This window comes from Oncorhynchus clarkii, chromosome 7 (genome assembly GCF_045791955.1).
Source record: "Oncorhynchus clarkii lewisi isolate Uvic-CL-2024 chromosome 7, UVic_Ocla_1.0, whole genome shotgun sequence".
Lineage (NCBI taxonomy): Eukaryota > Metazoa > Chordata > Actinopteri > Salmoniformes > Salmonidae > Oncorhynchus > Oncorhynchus clarkii.
In genome coordinates, this window is record NC_092153.1 from 19,877,921 (window position 1) to 19,895,484 (window position 17,564).

The 17,564-nt window shown below is 41.5% G+C and overlaps 1 protein-coding gene across 2 annotated transcripts in view; it reads right to left on the reverse strand.

Annotated features, from left to right (window-relative positions):
- LOC139413009 (inactive dipeptidyl peptidase 10-like) overlaps positions 1 to 17,564 on the reverse strand; it is a 46,371-nt gene that overhangs the window by 24,845 nt on the left and 3,962 nt on the right. The window contains exons 1-3 of one of the 2 annotated variants that reach the window (XM_071159972.1): positions 12,034 to 12,127; positions 4,068 to 4,182; positions 3,690 to 3,785 (exon numbers count right to left, since the gene is read on the reverse strand). In XM_071159972.1, the coding sequence (XP_071016073.1) occupies positions 3,690 to 3,785; positions 4,068 to 4,182; positions 12,034 to 12,060 (238 nt within the window). In that variant the 5' untranslated portion in view covers positions 12,061 to 12,127. Of the gene's footprint in view, positions 1 to 3,689; positions 3,786 to 4,067; positions 4,183 to 12,033; positions 12,128 to 17,564 lie in introns of those variants that run through there. The other variant, XM_071159973.1, reaches the window with a different exon arrangement.

Here is a 17,564-nt window from a genome sequence, read left to right on the forward strand (position 1 = left end):
TCATATTCTATATGTATAGACAACCACTTCATATTCTATATGTATAGACAACCATTTCATATTCTATATGTATAGACAACCACTTCATATTCTATATGTATAGACAACCACTTCATATTCTATATGTATAGACAACCATTTCATATTCTATATGTATAGACAACCACTTCATATTCTATATGTATAGACAACCACTTCATATTCTATATGTATAGACAACCATTTCATATTCTATATGTATTGAGGACCAATTCATATTCTATATGTATGGAGAACCACTTCATATTCTATATGTATGGAGAACCACTTCATATTCTATATGTATGGAGGACCAATTCATATTCTATATGTATAGACAACCAATTCATATTCTATATGTGTAGACAACCACTTCATATTCTATATGTATGGAGGACCAATTCATATTCTATATGTATAGACAACCACTTCATATTCTATATGTATAGACAACTACTTCATATTCTATATGTATGGAGAACCACTTCATATTCTATATGTATAGACAACCACTTCATATTCTATATGTATAGACAACCACTTCATATTCTATATGTATAGACAACCAATTCATATTCTATATGTATAGACAACCACTTCATATTCTATATGTATAGACAACCACTTCATATTCTATACTTATGGACAACTACTTCATATTCTATATGTATAGACAACCACTTCATATTCTATATGTATGGACAACTACTTCATATTCTATATGTATAGACAATCACTTCATATTCTATACTTATGGACAACTACTTCATATTCTATATGTATGGACAACCACTTTTTACATCACTAACGGTGTCACGACTCTCTCCGAAGGTGGCTCCCCTGTCTGTTCGGGCGGCGCTCGGTGGTGGTCGTCGCCGGTCTACTAGCCGCCACCGATCCCTTTTTCCTTTTCCGTTTGTTTGGTCTTATTGGTTGCACCTGTCTCTTATTTTGTTTCTTGATTCATGTCTAAATAAGCCTGTTAGACGCGCCTATTTTTGTGCGGGATTGTTTTCTGTTAGTCAAGGTGTGCGTGGTCCGTCCTGTCCGTTTGTGCCCTGTGTTGGGTCGGACTATTTTTCTGTCGATTTTGCGCCTGTTGTTTTGGCCGTTTTTTGGGGGGAATCCAAATAAAGTCGATTTCCCCAGTATCTTCTGCTCTCTGCATTTGACTCTGCACCCACCACTCCAGGCGATTGTGACAAACGGGGTAAACAGAGTGTGTATGGTGTTCACATTTCAGAGGCTATATTTAGTATGAACATCGTGTCGTCTTCCCTGATTAAAACACGTGTTCTGACTAATATGTTGTGTGAAAATGTAGGGTTAGTTCTCATTTCCATAAGTCAAATATACAGTACATCCCGCTGGCCAGAACAAACAGTTGTTTATCCTTCCCCAGTCTGTCGAGAATGATACACCACGTACAATATATTCAGGAAATCGATAAATAAGGTATATAGTTTCCGTGGTTACACAGATTAATAGTATGATATTTAAATGAATTGTTGGGATGCAGGCTGTTTGGATGTTCATGTAGTGTATGCACTAGAAAATAACAAGGGCCATACTACATATCATGATCAGCAAGAGTACGTTTACTATTACAACATTATTTACGACATGTGAAATTAACACTAATTGATACTTTTTGGTACTTATGTTTAAAAAAATGATGAACTAGAACCGACAACGTGATACACAGTTAGTGCTGATCATTTCAAAAAGGTATTAAAAAAAGACAATTCCGTTAACATGTATGCGATTGTGAACACTAGTTTTCTAATGGTAATAGTCTAAACCTGAGCAGCTTTTCTAAGGGGCTGTGTCTACTTAGGAACAGTCTGATAGTGTTGTAGCAGAGCACGCTAGCAGCAGGCAGACAGGGAGCACTCACCAAGATAATCCCCCCAAATGTAATGAGGTCCTAGCAGGAACTGTCTCTGCAGCTGTGCCATGGCAGACCACTGCCTTTCACCATTACATGACTGTCTGTCTGTCTGTCTGTCTGTCTGTCTTTCTGTCTTTATGTCTGTCTTCATACCACCTGTTAGCTTGGCTCTAATCTCACCAATATTTACCACTATAACGTAATGTCAGCTAACATGAGAGGTGGTGATGAAATCACTGGTCATTATATTTCTCACAGCGTTTCATGGGGGGGGGTAGCGAAGTTTTATTGCTGTGTCCTACAGAAGGAGAAACGTCAGCAAGAGCGGACGAGGGGGCGGACGATATGGCTTGATCCATCACGGAAGGCGTTGTGAAAAACGACGGGAGGCCCATAAGAGTTAATGCAGTCCATCAGGTCAACACAGTGTGCGAGAAGGCATCACACTCCAATCCCCATAATGAGAATCAACAGGCGACTGAAAAAGTCATTTGTATTTGCTACCCTTGGATGGAAAAGCTCTCCGCAGGCTTCCAGGCCTCAATTTCATGCGCAGGCTGGAAGAGATTCCGCTCTCTGTGGCCAAGAGGAGCGAAGAAGAACCACACCAGCTCAGACAACAGAACAGACACCAGCACTGCCATCCCAAACGATTCTCTCACACTATTATGAAACCTGCTAGGTTTTGGAGAAAGGGGTGTTGTTCTGGATACGGGCTGGGAGATTTGACCTGAGAGTATATCCCAGAGGGGCTCCCAGTGATGGCTTGAGATAGAGTCAACCCTGTTTTGGCAAACCGGACAGAATAGGGGCATGACTGGGAGGCCATCTGTTTTACTGAGACTGGTCAGGAGGTGTTGCTCCCATGCCATGCTAAACTCTCAGCTGTCATTATAGCTCAAGATGAGATGAAAGCTTGCAAGGATACTCGCATGCTTGAGCTGAGAGGTTCAGAATGCTCTGCTTGTGAGTGAAACAAAGTTTAAAATGTATAACAACAAACAAACAAAAATCTATGACTTAATCGTTTATAAGTACTTTGGATTCTAGGATCATGTCAAGAGAATAGAATCTCTGTCACCCTCATCCACCTATCCGATAGACTGTAGCCCAATAGCTTCCAAAAACTAGCCAACCTGGCCACACCCTTTCTCTTATAATAGTAGCCTCCTGGGCAGACCCTTTCTCTTATAATACTAGCCTTCTGGCCACACCCTTTCGCTTATAATAGTAGCCTCCTGGGCAGACCCTTTCTCTTATAATAGTAACCTCCTGGGCAGACCCTTTCTCTTATAATACTAGCCTTCTGGGCAGACCCTTTCTCTTATAATAGTAGCCTCCTGGGCAGACCCTTTCTCTTATAATACTAGCCTTCTGGCCACACCCTTTCTCTTATAATAGTAGCCTCCTGGGCAGACCCTTTCTCTTATAATAGTAGCCTCCTGGGCAGACCCTTTCTCTTATAATAGTAGCCTCCTGGGCAGACCCTTTCTCTTATAATAGTAGCCTCCTGGGCAGACCCTTTCTCTTATAATACTAGCCTTCTGGCCACACCCTTTCTCTTATAATAGTAGCCTCCTGGGCAGACCCTTTCTCTTATAATAGTAGCCTCCGTACCCTTTGTGGCACTGCTGAGGGCTTATACATTTTTGCTTTTGGGGGTGCTTTTAAATTAAATCCAACCTTTTCATGTGAGACTCAATCAGATTAAGAGTATAAGGATCAGTCTGAAGGCTTCGTTAGAACAGGAATGTTGGACGGTTACCCTAAAAGTACTTACCACTTATCCACCTGGCCTCAGGATCGTGCACCGAGAACTCTGGCTTAAACAGGTCCAGCACAGTAAGTCTGGAGTTAGCAGCACCAGGAAGTTCCACTGCAAATAGGATATCAGTGTTAGGCCAGTTATCAAAATACGGATACTACAGCCTGATAAGGATAAAATCACACAGGAAAATAATTGGTATTCATTCACACATAACAACAGTCAATATTACACTGTTACAACTGTTTTGAAAAATTCAGGGCTCTGACTATATGTCCTGACCAGTAAAAATTATGGTTCTTATATTTTGTTAGTTAGAATACAGGCCTACAGTAACTATGACCCTGCAAATAAACTCCATGAGGTCTCTTGGTCCCCTGTTGGGTACAGTACCTGGTGTGAGAACAAAGACAGACATTGTGATGAGGGAGCAAACCGCCACTATGACCAGCAGGGAGATGGCTATTCCTTTGTAGTTCCTTGATTCAGGGCTTAATTGCACAAAGTCCTGGAAAAAAACACACAAAGCAAACTGAGAACACTCTTCAATTAAATATTGTACTGTAATGATTACTACCAGACATAAACATGTTCGGTAGTAGAGGCCCCTATGAAACATAGAGGCTCCTCTGGAATGAGGAAATATGGTGTTCATATGCACTTGTGGACTGTCAATTAAACAGTGTTGCAAGATTCTAATTCTAAATTGTAATTAAGTGGAGTCGACGTTTGGTGTCAGCAATGGGAACCAACCCCACCACTTCCTACAACATAATCCCTAATATAATGACAGTACCAGTCAGTTACTGCAAGCTTATGGTTTAATTAAATGGGCTCACACACTGCTGTCTATGGACATGTTTTTGTCTCAAAGCAGTAGGTGTCCACCCTTTCATAATGATCATTCTGAATATGTCAAAGTGAATAGGTGTATGTCTAGCAATTTTTTTGACTGACCAGAGCTGACATGATTAGAGCTGAGAGGTGTATATAGATGGGTGTTACAATACACCACCTAGCCTTCCTTTCTCAGTAGAAAAGGGACGTAGGGAGGGCAGAGAGTGGTGGAAACACAAACTATTGATTGCTCTCAAGAAGCTATCTCCAGAGAGAATACTCCCTGAGACCTTCAAATGTCCCTTTCATTTCTCCTCTAAAAACACTGAGTCGTAGAGTTTTATCACGACTTGTTACATCTATTTTTGGTATGTCGATAGTCTATGCATAAATAAATGATGTCAATTTCATCTAATGTTGGTAAGAATGTAGAATAACAACTGCACACGGTTGGTTGCATTGATTTGGGATAGAATGCAGAATTACAATTGTAAAAGCACACCGGATTTACATGGTTGGTTCACAGCCTGTAACCTATGCCCAGTTAATGTAATATGTATAACTATAAAACCAAACAGATTTTTGGTAAATGCGCACATACTGTAGGTGTTTTATCATCATTTGCTAGTTTGTCATGAGTAGGTTATAACAATTCAATAAAGAAAATGTTTTGGACGGCAACATCCGGCCAATCATGTTTCCAGCCTGTTACATTTATGGAAACAAGACCATTCATCAGAACAATGCAAATAGACAACAAAGGATGCAAAACAGACAGGCAGTCCAGCGCAAGGTGATCAACACCGTAAGTAACACCTGTCATGTGAGACACTGCTGGGCAGACAAACAAGCTAACGAGGTCATGTTCCTACCAACTGTGGCGTTACATTCATCTTTTGATTAGCACTTAGAAACATGAGTCATGGCTCTGCGAGTCTGAACTTGTTCGTCTAGCCTACTGTGGAGAGCCTACTGTGATCTCCCAATGAACCAGTTAAGGAGAACATTGTTTTCACCAGGAGCAGAAACTTACTAGCCTGGATTTAATGTGAATTGTTCTGCTTCACTTCACAAAATGTAAATAGATAAATTCAGTTTGGATGCAGGCTAGAAAGTACAACTGTAGAGACAGTTAAAGTCGGAAGTTTACATACTCCTTAGCCAAATACATTTCAACTCAGTTTTTCACAATTCCTGACATTTAATCCTAGTAAAAATTCCCTGTTTTAGGTCAGTTAGGATCGCCACTTTATTTAAAGAATGTGAAATGTCAGAATAATAGTAGAGACAATGATTAACTTCAGCTTTTATTTCTTTCATCACATTCCCAGTGTGTCAGTTTACGTACACTCAATTAGTATTTGGTAGCATTGCCTTTAAATTGTTTAACTTGGGTGAAACGTTTTGGGAACCTTCCACAAGCTTCCCACAATAAGTTGGGTGAATTTTGGCCCATTCCTCCTGACAGAGCAGGTGTAACTGAATCAGGTTTATAGGCCTCCTTGCTCGCACACGCTTTTTCAGTTCTGCCCACACATTTTTTATAGGGTTGAGGTCAGGGCTTTGTGATGGCCACTCCAATACCTTGACTTTGTTGTCCTTAAGCCATTTTGCCACAACTTTGGAAGTATGCTTGGGTTCATTGTCCATTTGGAAGAGCCATTTGCGACCAAGCATTAACTTCTTGACTGATGTCTTGAGATGTTGCGTCAATATATCCACATAATTATCCTTGTTCATGATGCCATCTATTTTGTGAAGTGCACCAGTCCCTCCTGCAGCAAAGCACCCCACAACATGCTGCTGCCGCCCCCGTGCTTCACGTTTGGGATGGTGTTCTTTGGCTTGTAAGCCTTCCCCTTTTTCCTCCAAACATAACGATGGTCATTATGGCCAAACAGTTCTATATTTGTTTCATCAGACCAGAGGACATTTATCCAAAAAGTACAATCTTTGACCCAATGTGCAGTTGCAAACCGTAGTCTGGCTTTTTTTATGGTGGTTTTGGAGCAGTGGCTTCTTCCTTGCTGAGCGGCCTTTCAGGCTATGTCGATATAGGACTTTTTTTACTGTGGATATAGACACTTTTGTAACTGTTTCCTCCAGCATCTTCACAAGGCCCTTTGCTGTTGTTCTGGGATTGATTTGCACTTTTCGCACCAAAGTATGTTCATCTCTAGGAGACAGAGCGGTATGACGGCTGCGTGGTCCCATGGTGTTTATACTGGCATACTATTGTTTGTACAGATGAACGTGGTACCTTCAGGTGTTTGGAAATTGCTCTCAAGGATGAACCAGATTTGTGGTGGTCTACAATTTCTTTCCTGAGGTCTTGGCTGATTTATTTAGATTTTCCCACAATGTCAAGCAAAGAGGCACTGAATTTGAATGTAGTCCTTGAATACATCCACAGGTACACCTCCAATTGACTCAAATGATGCCAATTAGCCTATCAGAAGCTTCCAAAGCAATGACATCATTTTCTGGAATTTTCCAAGCTGTTTAAAGGCACAGTCAACTTAGTGTATGTAAACTTCTGACCCACTGGAATTGTGATACAGTGAATTATAAGTGAAATAATCTGTCTGTAAACAATTGTTGGAAAAAATGACTTGTGTCATGCACAAAGTAGATGTCCTAACCGACTTGCCAAAACTATAGTTTGTTAACAAGAATTTTGTGGAGTGGTTGAAAAACAAGTTTTAATGACTCCGACCTATGTGTATGTAAACTTCCGACTTCAACTCTATACAGGCTACAGTCCTATATAATGCTGTGCTTGACGTGAGAAATCTACTGTATACAAAACCATGTTTGCACACATCATCCACTAGAATAGTGATTTTTGACAGAGCATCTTCTCAAGGCACTGGGATTTAGGAGAGCAGTGAGTTTTCTCCCTGCAGTCACTGAGTCTCATTAACTCCCTGACTATGTGCCAGCCACTACAAACAAGTGCAATTAGGGAGAGTGAGGCCTTGCCAAGTCCTTACAGAACACATCTCCCTAGCCCTCCACTCTGCTGTCAGACTCTTCTTGTTTGTGACCACAGGGCCACCTGTCACTGTCTGGCCCCTAATGATCCCTTTTATGAGTCCCAATTCCTAACAGATATTAATGTAAAACTCTGGTCCATGATGTTAGTGGGGCTTGCTAATGCTGAGCCTGTGAAGGAAAACACACTCACACCCAGGACCAGAGCTAATATGAATATAATATTTACAGATACGTGCCAGGAAAATAGATGGGTTTGATCTCCCAAGGCCACCTACTCAGCCTTAACTCAGTCTAACCTGTCATGAAAGTATTGAATCGAACAGGTAGGTGGAGTTACCCCTGGGCCGTATACAGTACATACCCATAACTCCCTACTGGGGCAGCTTTCAGTGAATTTTGAATTATTTAGAGGTGAGCTGTTGTAGTGGTTTCATTATGAGATCTGTTGGCAGTACATTCAGCTAGCCAGCCTCGCCATACATCAGAGCGGAGCTGTAGACAGGTATAGACTAGTAATGTCTCACTCTCTCCCTCTAGTTCATTGTATTCAGCCCATTGAAAAGAGGACCATGATGTGAGTGCAAAATAAGCAGCCTATAGGGAAGTCAGAGACCTGGCAGTGTGGTGCAAGGACAACAACCTCTCTCTCAATGTCAGCAAGACAAAGGAGCTGATCGTGAACTACAGGAAACGGAGGGGCGAGCATGCCCCTATTTACATCGACAAGGCACCTCAGCTCTTTCCCCTCAGGAGGCTGAAAAGATTTGCCATCGGCCCTCAGATCTTTAAAAAGTTTTACAGCTTCATCATTAAGAGCATCTTGACTGGCTGCATTACCGCTTGGTACGGCAAATGCAAGGCACAAGACCGCAAGGCGCTAAAAAGGGTAGTGAGTACAGCCCAGTACATCACTGGGGCCAAGCTCCCCGTCATCAGGACCCCTTTCAAAAGACTCCAGCCACTTAAGCAGTAGACTGCTCTCTCTGCTACAGCATAGCAGTGAAGCAAGTCTGTAACCAACAGGACCCTGTACAGCTTCTACTAACCAAGCCATAAGACTGATAAAACAAACGGCTACCCAGACTACCTGCATTTACCCTTTTTGACTCTATGCACACACACTGGACTCTACCCATACACTCACACACACTCACACTGACATCCCAACACACACATACACACACATAGCACACGCACGCATGCATACTGGCACCACACACCCAAGATCACACACACATTCACACTCACCATATGCTGCTGCTACTGTCTATTATCTGCATTATCCTGTTGCCTAGTCACTTTACTCCTGCCTAACTGTGTGATGGGGGAAAAAAATATACAGTTACATATCAGGATATATATTTTTTAACATATCGTGTCGTTTTGACCAAATCTGAGTATTATTTTTTGCTGTACCAGCACCAAAACTCCAGTATTTTTCCTTCATAGCTGGTTCTCCGTCTTCTTTTTAAATTGGGAGCCAATTAGTATTCAGCACTTTCATTTCCATGACTGATCAACACTTGTTTTCTCGTGGCTGTCTTGTCTCTCTGCAGCAGACATATGGTGAGCAATACGTTTGGAACATCAAATGGCAATAAAATCTAAATATTGATTTGCAATACATAGAATCGCAATACATATCATATCGGCACCTAAGTATCGTGATCATATCGTATCGTGAGGTCCCTGATAAATCCCAGCCCTAATAGCTACCTCTATTACCTTGTACCCCTGCACATCGACTCGGTACTGGTACTCCCATGTTACCTGTACCTGGTATTGTTATTCAGTATTCACTGCGGATTTATTCCTAGTGTCACTATGTACATTTTTCATCACATTTTGTATCATTATCTTAACTCTACATTGTTTGACAAAGGACCCGTAGTCAAGCATTTCACTGTTAGTTGCCTGTTGTTTATGAAGCATGTGACAAATAAAATATGTATTTGATTTGAAAATAGGCTACCACACTTGCCCTTTTGGATGACCTCCAGCCAATGGCGGGCATTCTCATGTGCATCAGTTAAAATGTGCATCTAGGCCACACACTTACGAGGACGGTTCTATCACTGTCAAGAGTGTTCACACAAACAAGGTTGGTGTAGAGTGAGGGAAAGGGTGAGCATGTCACACGCACCCGCACGCGCACCCACCCACCCACACACACACACACACACACACACACACACACACACACACACACACACACACACACACACACACACACACACACACACACACACACACACACACACACAGAGAGAGAGAGGTCACACACACAGAGGGCCAGATTTGTATTCTGCTCCTGATCCAGAGAAGATTTAGAATAAATCATGTTCCTTCCTACTGAGACTACATGTCCGTCAATAGGATTTCCGCTCTACTCACCAGCTGCCTGAGCAGTCACTGCACAGCACTGGGCTTTAAAAGTCCCCGAGTATTTGTTAAACACGTATCTGAGCTATCCTTCTACTTATCAAAGACAGATAAATCCCAAGCAGGGTGCTGGCCAGACTCTCCTGAAACCGCCTAAAACTATGTTTGCAAACTGGAATCATTAATGAAAACCAGAGAATAAGGCCTGTAAGAACTGCAGTCCAGTGGTTTTACATAACATTAAAAAAACAAAGCAAGCAAAGCAAAGCAAGGGCTGGCTGAGGAACTGTACTCGTCGCAATGTGTTTGGCTAATGAAAGGATTTGTACAACAAACATACCTTGATTGTCAGTTATGTAAGAGATTCACTGACACCGAATGACCATTTGGGGGGGTCTTTGGTATCTCTTATGTTATCATAAGGAAAGCGTTTGTCAATTTGCTGCTAAACATTTTAAACAGCATACCTACATTTGTATACAAAACTGACTATAGTCATTTCCAAAATGTGCAATGAGCTAAATCATTTCCTTTGTCCCTGTAGTTGAAGTGTATCATCCTCATGGATCCCAGAGAGCTGGAGATACCACATGGTGGGGTTGGTCGGACACACACACACACATATTAAGAAATCTCCCTCTACTCAATAGCACTCAATAGCACTTCCTACTCAGACAACTACAATAATAGGGAGCAGCAGTTAGCCTAGCGGTTAGAGCGTTGGGCCTAGAGCTGGGCGATATGGACAAAAATCCATATTGCAATAAATAATTATTGCTAATTTGTGTGGTAATGATAAATAGGTTACATTTATGACATCATTATGCAGCATCCTTTAAAGTATTACTACTGGTTTGATGGTTGTAGCTATTCATTGTCCCATTGGCAATCACCCATATTAGCAAACGCATTTCATTTCAAACGTCATATTTCTCTAGTATTGGCTAGTTATCATAATGAATGATATTAGTATGGTCCGTGTCGATCATTTCCGGTTTATCATCCCAGCTCTAGTTTGGCCAGTAACCAAAAGGTTGCGAGTTCAAATCCCAAAGCAGACAAGGCGAAAGATCTGCCGATGTGCCCTTGAACAAGACACTTAACCCTAAGTGCTCCAGGGTCGCCGTTGATAATGGCAGACCCTGGCCATGACCCCACTCCCCAAGGGTGTCTCAGAGGGAGTTAGGCAGGGAGGATATGCAAAAAATGCATGTTCTATTCACACATGTGTATAATGCACACTTGTACATCTGTGAAATGGGACAAATATAAGCACCCACCAAATTATTATTATTATTATTATTATTATTATTGTTATTAATAGGAATCACTTTCAAGTAATAAGATCTCACCTTGAAATAAGTGAATTGCCTCAGATAATGATCCGTGTGTCTTGGCTTGAATCCATGAGATGTACATATTTAATGTGAATATCAACTAAACTTGTGTTCGATTGAAGCTACACATAACTGAATATGGGGTTTATTAACTGAGCTTGACACATTTGTGATGAGACTAAGTATATGTGGCTCCTATACATGCATGCTATACTTCTCTGAGAGTTGGCTTAACAGCGTTCATATTGGTTTGAGCATGTGCTGAACTCGATTTTTTATTTTTTTATTTTTAATTTCACCTTTATTTAACCAGGTAGGCTAGTTGAGAACAAGTTCTCATTTGCAACTGCGACCTGGCCAAGATAAAGCGTAGCAATTCGACACATACAACAACACAGAGTTACACATGTTCGGGACATTGTTATTGCTGTGATAAGATGAGGCAACTTCAGAAACCTATGAAACCGTTCATCTTAGCATTCATGGTGTAGTAGCCAGGGTCATGATGGAAGGATGTCAATACAAGATGCATCATTGGGAGTCAATTAATAAAAACACCGTGAATGGTTGGCTAAATCTTAATAAAACATTTATTCAAAGTGTGCCTATCCGAAGAGATCAATACATCTCACGTCATTTCAAACCAAACGAATCCCTTGCATTATGGTATCAGTTCTGTTTTGCATGATGACGGATCTGTTGCATCCATCACGCAGTTGACACAGACTCAACTGGAAAATAAGCACTCCATCTCTACACAAATGCAATGCCTCAATCAAAATCAGTATTAGCGTATACCATCCTACCTCCTCTCCTTCCTTTGAAGCTGTCATTGTGGAATCTTGATTTTCGGACCTCTTCGGTCAGATGGACTCGATAATGTGTGCAATGTATGCACAGACCTTTCGGGGTAGCTACGTATCAACCCAGAGAATGGCGAGGGGCTTGACACACAACACAATCGAGAAATGTTAACCCAAGTCAAGTAGGGGGCATCACGATTTCAAGAAATCTACTGGCGCTCGCATTTCAAAGAAGCATATATGAAGAAAAGGTACCCCCCCCCCCTCCCCCTCCCCAGTGTATCAAATATCCCCTCTCTTTCAAGCAGAGGATAGCACGCAATATCATGAGAAATAAAGTATGTGGGGTGTTTGTTGCTAACGCAGTAAACATCCACGACCACGAGTAGAAATATCCCCCGCTCACACAACAATAAAAGAGACAAACACTCGGCAAAGGGGGCGGGAAAATAATACACTTCGTGTTCATGACAAGAGTTTTCAGAGTACTGGATACAATTAGACTGGCAAGGGGTTCTGTCATTAGTGTGATGTGTCTATTCTTTGTATCATAATCCAGTTTAGTGTAAGTGTGAGATTGAATAAATTCGTCTCGCATTTTGAAGGATACAGCGCTCAATGTGAGCTGTCCATGGTGCTGAAGTTCCAAACTACACTACGGCATTGTGCTTTGAGAGAATGGACAGTCAGTCGTTCACTGAAGCAAACAAATCTAACAAACCAGAAATATTACAAGGAAAATTAGATATCACCTACATGGACTTTGAGCAAATAATCTTGCCAGTCTTAAACCAGCGGCCTACAGTGCCTTTCATGCAGAGGCCTCCTGCCCATATGGGGCCCCTCAGATTATTTCTGTAAAAAAATAAAAATATTATAGAAAACTATTTTATCTTTTATTTAAAATACATTGTTGTTGTTTCTCTGTTGTACTACTAGCTTCTACCAATTTTATGAAGTTGGCTTTACAGTGGCTTGCGAAAGTATTCACCCCCCTTGGCATTTTTCCTATTTTGATGCCTTACAACCTGGAATTAATATGGATTTTTGGGGGGTTAGTATCATTTGATTTACACAACATGCCTACCACTTTGAAGATGCAAAATATTTTTTTATGTGAAACAAACAAGAAATAAGACAAAAATAACAGACAACTTGTGCATAACTGTACCCCCCAAAGTCAATACTTTGTAGAGCCATCTTTTGCAGCAATTACAGCTGCAAGTCTCTTGGCGTATGTCTCTATAAGCTTGGCACATCTAGCCACTGGGATTTTTTCCCATTCTTCAAGGCAAAACTGCTCCACCAGCTTCAAGTTGGATGGGTTCCGCTGATGTACAGCAATCTTTAAGTCATACCACAGATTCTCAATTGGATTGAGGTCTGGGCTTTGACTAGGCCATTCCAAGACATTTAAATGTTTCCCCTTAAACCACTCGAGTGTTGCTTTAGCAGTATTCTTAGGGTCACTGTCCTGCTGGAAGGTGAACCTCCGTCCCAGTCTCAAATCTCTGGATGACTGAAACAGGTTTCCCTCAAGAATTTACCTGTATTTTGCGCCATCCATCATTCCTTCAATTCTGACCAGTTTCCCAGTCCCTGCCGATGAAAAACATCCCCACAGCATAATGTTGCCACCACCATGCTTGGGGATGGTGTTCTCGAGGTAATGAGGGTTTGTGCCAGATATAGCATTTTCCTTGATGGCCAAAAAGCTCAATTTTAATCTCATCTGACCAGATTACCTTCTTCCATATGTTTGACCTTTTGGCGAACACTAAGCGTGTCTGACTTTTTTCTGGTCACTCTTCCGTAAAGCCCAGCTTTGTGGAGTGTCCAGCATGAAGTCATCCTATGGACAGATACTTCAATCTCCGCTGTGGAGCTTCAAAGCTCCTTCGGGGTTATCTTTGGTCACTTTGTTGCCTCTCTGATTAATGCCCTCCTTGCCTGGTCTGTGAGTTTTGGTAGGTTTGTTGTGGTGCCATATTCTTTCCATTTTTTAATAATGGATTTAATGGTGCTCCGTGGGATGTTCAAAGTTTCAGATATTATTTTATAACCCAACCCTGATCTGTACTTCTTCACAACTTTGTCCCTGACCTGTTTGGAGAGCTATTTGGTCTTCATGGTGCCTCTTGCTTGGTGCTGCCCCTTGCTTAGTTGTGTTGCAGACTCTGGGGCCTTTCAGAACAGGTGTATATATACAGAGACCATGTGGCAGATCATGTGACACTTAGATTGCACACAGGTGGACTTTGATTAATTATGTGATTTATGAAGGTAATTGGTGTCACACCCTGGCCTTAGTTATCTTTGTTTTCTTTATTATTTTGGTTAGGCCAGGGTGTGACATGGGTGATGTATGGTTTTTGTCTCATCTAGGGTGTTTGTACTGTCTAGGGGTTTTTGTAGATTTATGGGGTTGTGTTCATTCTAGGTGTTTATGTAAGTCTATGGTTGCCTAGATTGGTTCTCAATCAGAGGCAGGTGTTTATCGTTGTCTCTGATTGGGAACCATATTTAGGCAGCCATGTTCTTTGGGTATTTTGTGGGTGATTGTTTCCTGTGTCAGTGTTTGTGACACACGGGACTGTTTCGTTGTCAGTTCACTTTATTATTTTGTGTTCATGTTTAGTTTTTCTTATTAAAAACCATGGACACCTACCACGCTGCGTATTGGTCCGATCCTTGTTTCACCTCTTCAGAGGAAGAGGAGGAAATCTGCCTTGACAATTGGTTGCACCAGATCTTATGTAGGGGCTTCATAGGAAAGGGGGTGAATACCTATGCACGCACAACTTTACTGTCTTTTATTTTATTTTATGAAATATATTTTTTTTTCATTTCACTTCACCAATTTGGACTATTTTGTGTATGTCCATTACATGAAATTCAAATAAAAATATATTTAAATTATAGGTTGTAATGCAACAAAATTGTAAAAATGCTAAGGGGGATGAAAGCTTTGCAAGGCACTGTAGCTAGCCCAGATAGGCTCCAAATCTCCCAACCTCATAACTAGGTACCAATAAGCCATTTCAGGCTATCAATGAAGTTAGAGTAGCTAGCTTGTCTAACTATCCTGCAGGCAAGGTCAGTAGACTTTAGAAAAGCAAGCAAATTACTAAATGTACTAAATAAGACTCACATTCCTGTTAATCCTTTACCCAGATAATATATTTTGGACATAGAATTAAGCATGATGAGTATGGCTCTAGATTACAGGAAGATGCTGTTTCAGGTGTTTGAAAAATCTCCAGCCTGAGTTAATGATGCAGATTGCAGCGTTGCTTTATCTGCTGCACTGCCAAGCAATCATGGTCCACATAGCGGTTCTCAGAATAGCCATTCATCCCCGGTCCTGTTGGATGACTCTCTGAGTCATACGCGGGCCTGCATATTCTTCACAACATCATTACTCTTCCAAATGAGTGCCATGTCCTGCAAGATTATAATTGTGATTTACAAATTGGTACAAATTCCCTGCTGCTCACAAACACAGGGCTGAGTTGTCATTGAGTTAGTGTTGAAGGTGTGTGTTTTTGGCATGGTGTGGGTGTGTAGCAGAGAGAGAGAAAGAGAGAGAGAGGAGAAAGAGAGAGAGAGAGAAATACAGTACCTTTGGAATGTATTCAGACCCCTTAAGTTTTTCCACATTTTGTTACTTTACAGCCTTATTCTAAAATGGATTAAATAAAAGAGATGCCCTCAGCAATCTACACACAATACCACATAATGACAACGCGAAAACCGTTTTTTTTTAGCAATTTAGGAACCTGTTTTGAAAGGCACACAACTGTCTACATAAGGTCCTACAGTTGACAGTGCATGTCAGAGCAAAAACCAAGCCATGAGGTTGAATAAATTGTCTGTAGAGCTCCGAGACAGGATTGTGTCGAGGCACAGATCTGGGGAGAAGGGCCTTGGTCAGGGAGGTGTTCAAGAACCCGATGGTCACTCTGACAGAGCTCTATAGTTCCTCTGTGGAGATGGGAGAACCTTCCAGAAGGACAACCATCTCTGTAGCACTCCACCAATCAGGCCTTTATGGTAGAGTGGACAGATGGAAGTCACTTCTCAGTAAAAGGCACATGACAGCCCACTTGCAGTTTGCCAAAAGGTGCATAAAGACTCTCAGACCATGAGAAACAAGATTATTTAGTCTGATGAGATCAATAAATAACTATTTGGCCTGATTGCCAAGCATCGTGTCTGGAGGAAACCTGGCACCATCCCTATGGTGAAGCATGGTGGTGGCAGCATCATGCTGTGGGGATGTTTTTCAGCGGCAGGGACTGGGAGACTAGTCAGGATCGAGGCAAAGATGAAGGGAGCAAAGTACAGAGAGATCCTTGATGAAAACCTGCTCCAGAGCACTCAGGACCTCAGACTGGGGCGAAGGTTTACCTTCCAACAGGACAATGACCCTAAGCACACAGTCAAGACAGCGCAGGAGTGGCTTCGGGACAAGTCTCTGAATATCCTTTACTGGCCCAGTCAGAGCCTGGACTTGAACCCGATCGAACATCTCTGGAGAGACCTGAAAATAGCCGTATAGCAACGCTCCCCATCCAACCTGACAGAGCTTGAGAGGATCTGTAGAGAAGAATGGGAGAAACTCCCCAAATACAGGTCTGCCAAGCTTGTAGCATCATACCCAAGAAGACTTGAGGCTGTAGTCGCTGCCAAAGGTGCATCAACAAAGTACTGAGTAAAGGGTCTGAATACTTATGAAAATGTGATATTTAGCAAATCATTCTAAAAACCTGTTTTTGCAAGGGGTCTGAATGCTTATCGAAGGCACTGTAGAAGAGATTGAGACAGACAGACAGACAGACAGACAGACAGACAGACAGACAGACAGACAGACAGACAGACAGGAGAGAGAGACAATACTACTATGAGAAGATATCTCAAGACCGTACTATAAGGAAAGTGATCCAACCCGCCAAATCCACGTTAAAGTCCTCTAACTTACAAATACGACCAATCAAAATATAATAATAACAGCCATGTTACATCAGTGATAGAACAGCAGCCAATGGGTGTGACTGAGATCGACCTTTAGATTTTATTCAAGCTCCCCTCTAAAAAATAAAAGGAGGGAGGAAAGGTAATTAACAGCCCGGGGATATTTTTCTTTAATTGGCTTTTTTGGAGTTGGGAGATACTGTATAAGTGACATTTTTGTTTACTTATTAAACTTGTATTTATTCCCAAATCAACATGATAATTCAACAAAACAGCAACAAAAAGAAACTACAACGTACAGCAGTTACAGATACACTGCAACAACACAAATACATTATTACAACAAATACATTATTACAATCAACCAAAACACCCGAAGACCTCAGTGAATCCGTTCCTCTTCACCGTTCTAAACGGCCCTGTTGGCACCGGGGATTCAAGATGTAACGAGGTTTGTCAATTCTCCCAAAAAAGGGGATGCATTAAAGCTAAAGGCTGATGTTCCTAGGTTGGTAGAGACACCAGGGACCTCAAGAGTTAACCAACCCTGTGAGTGGATT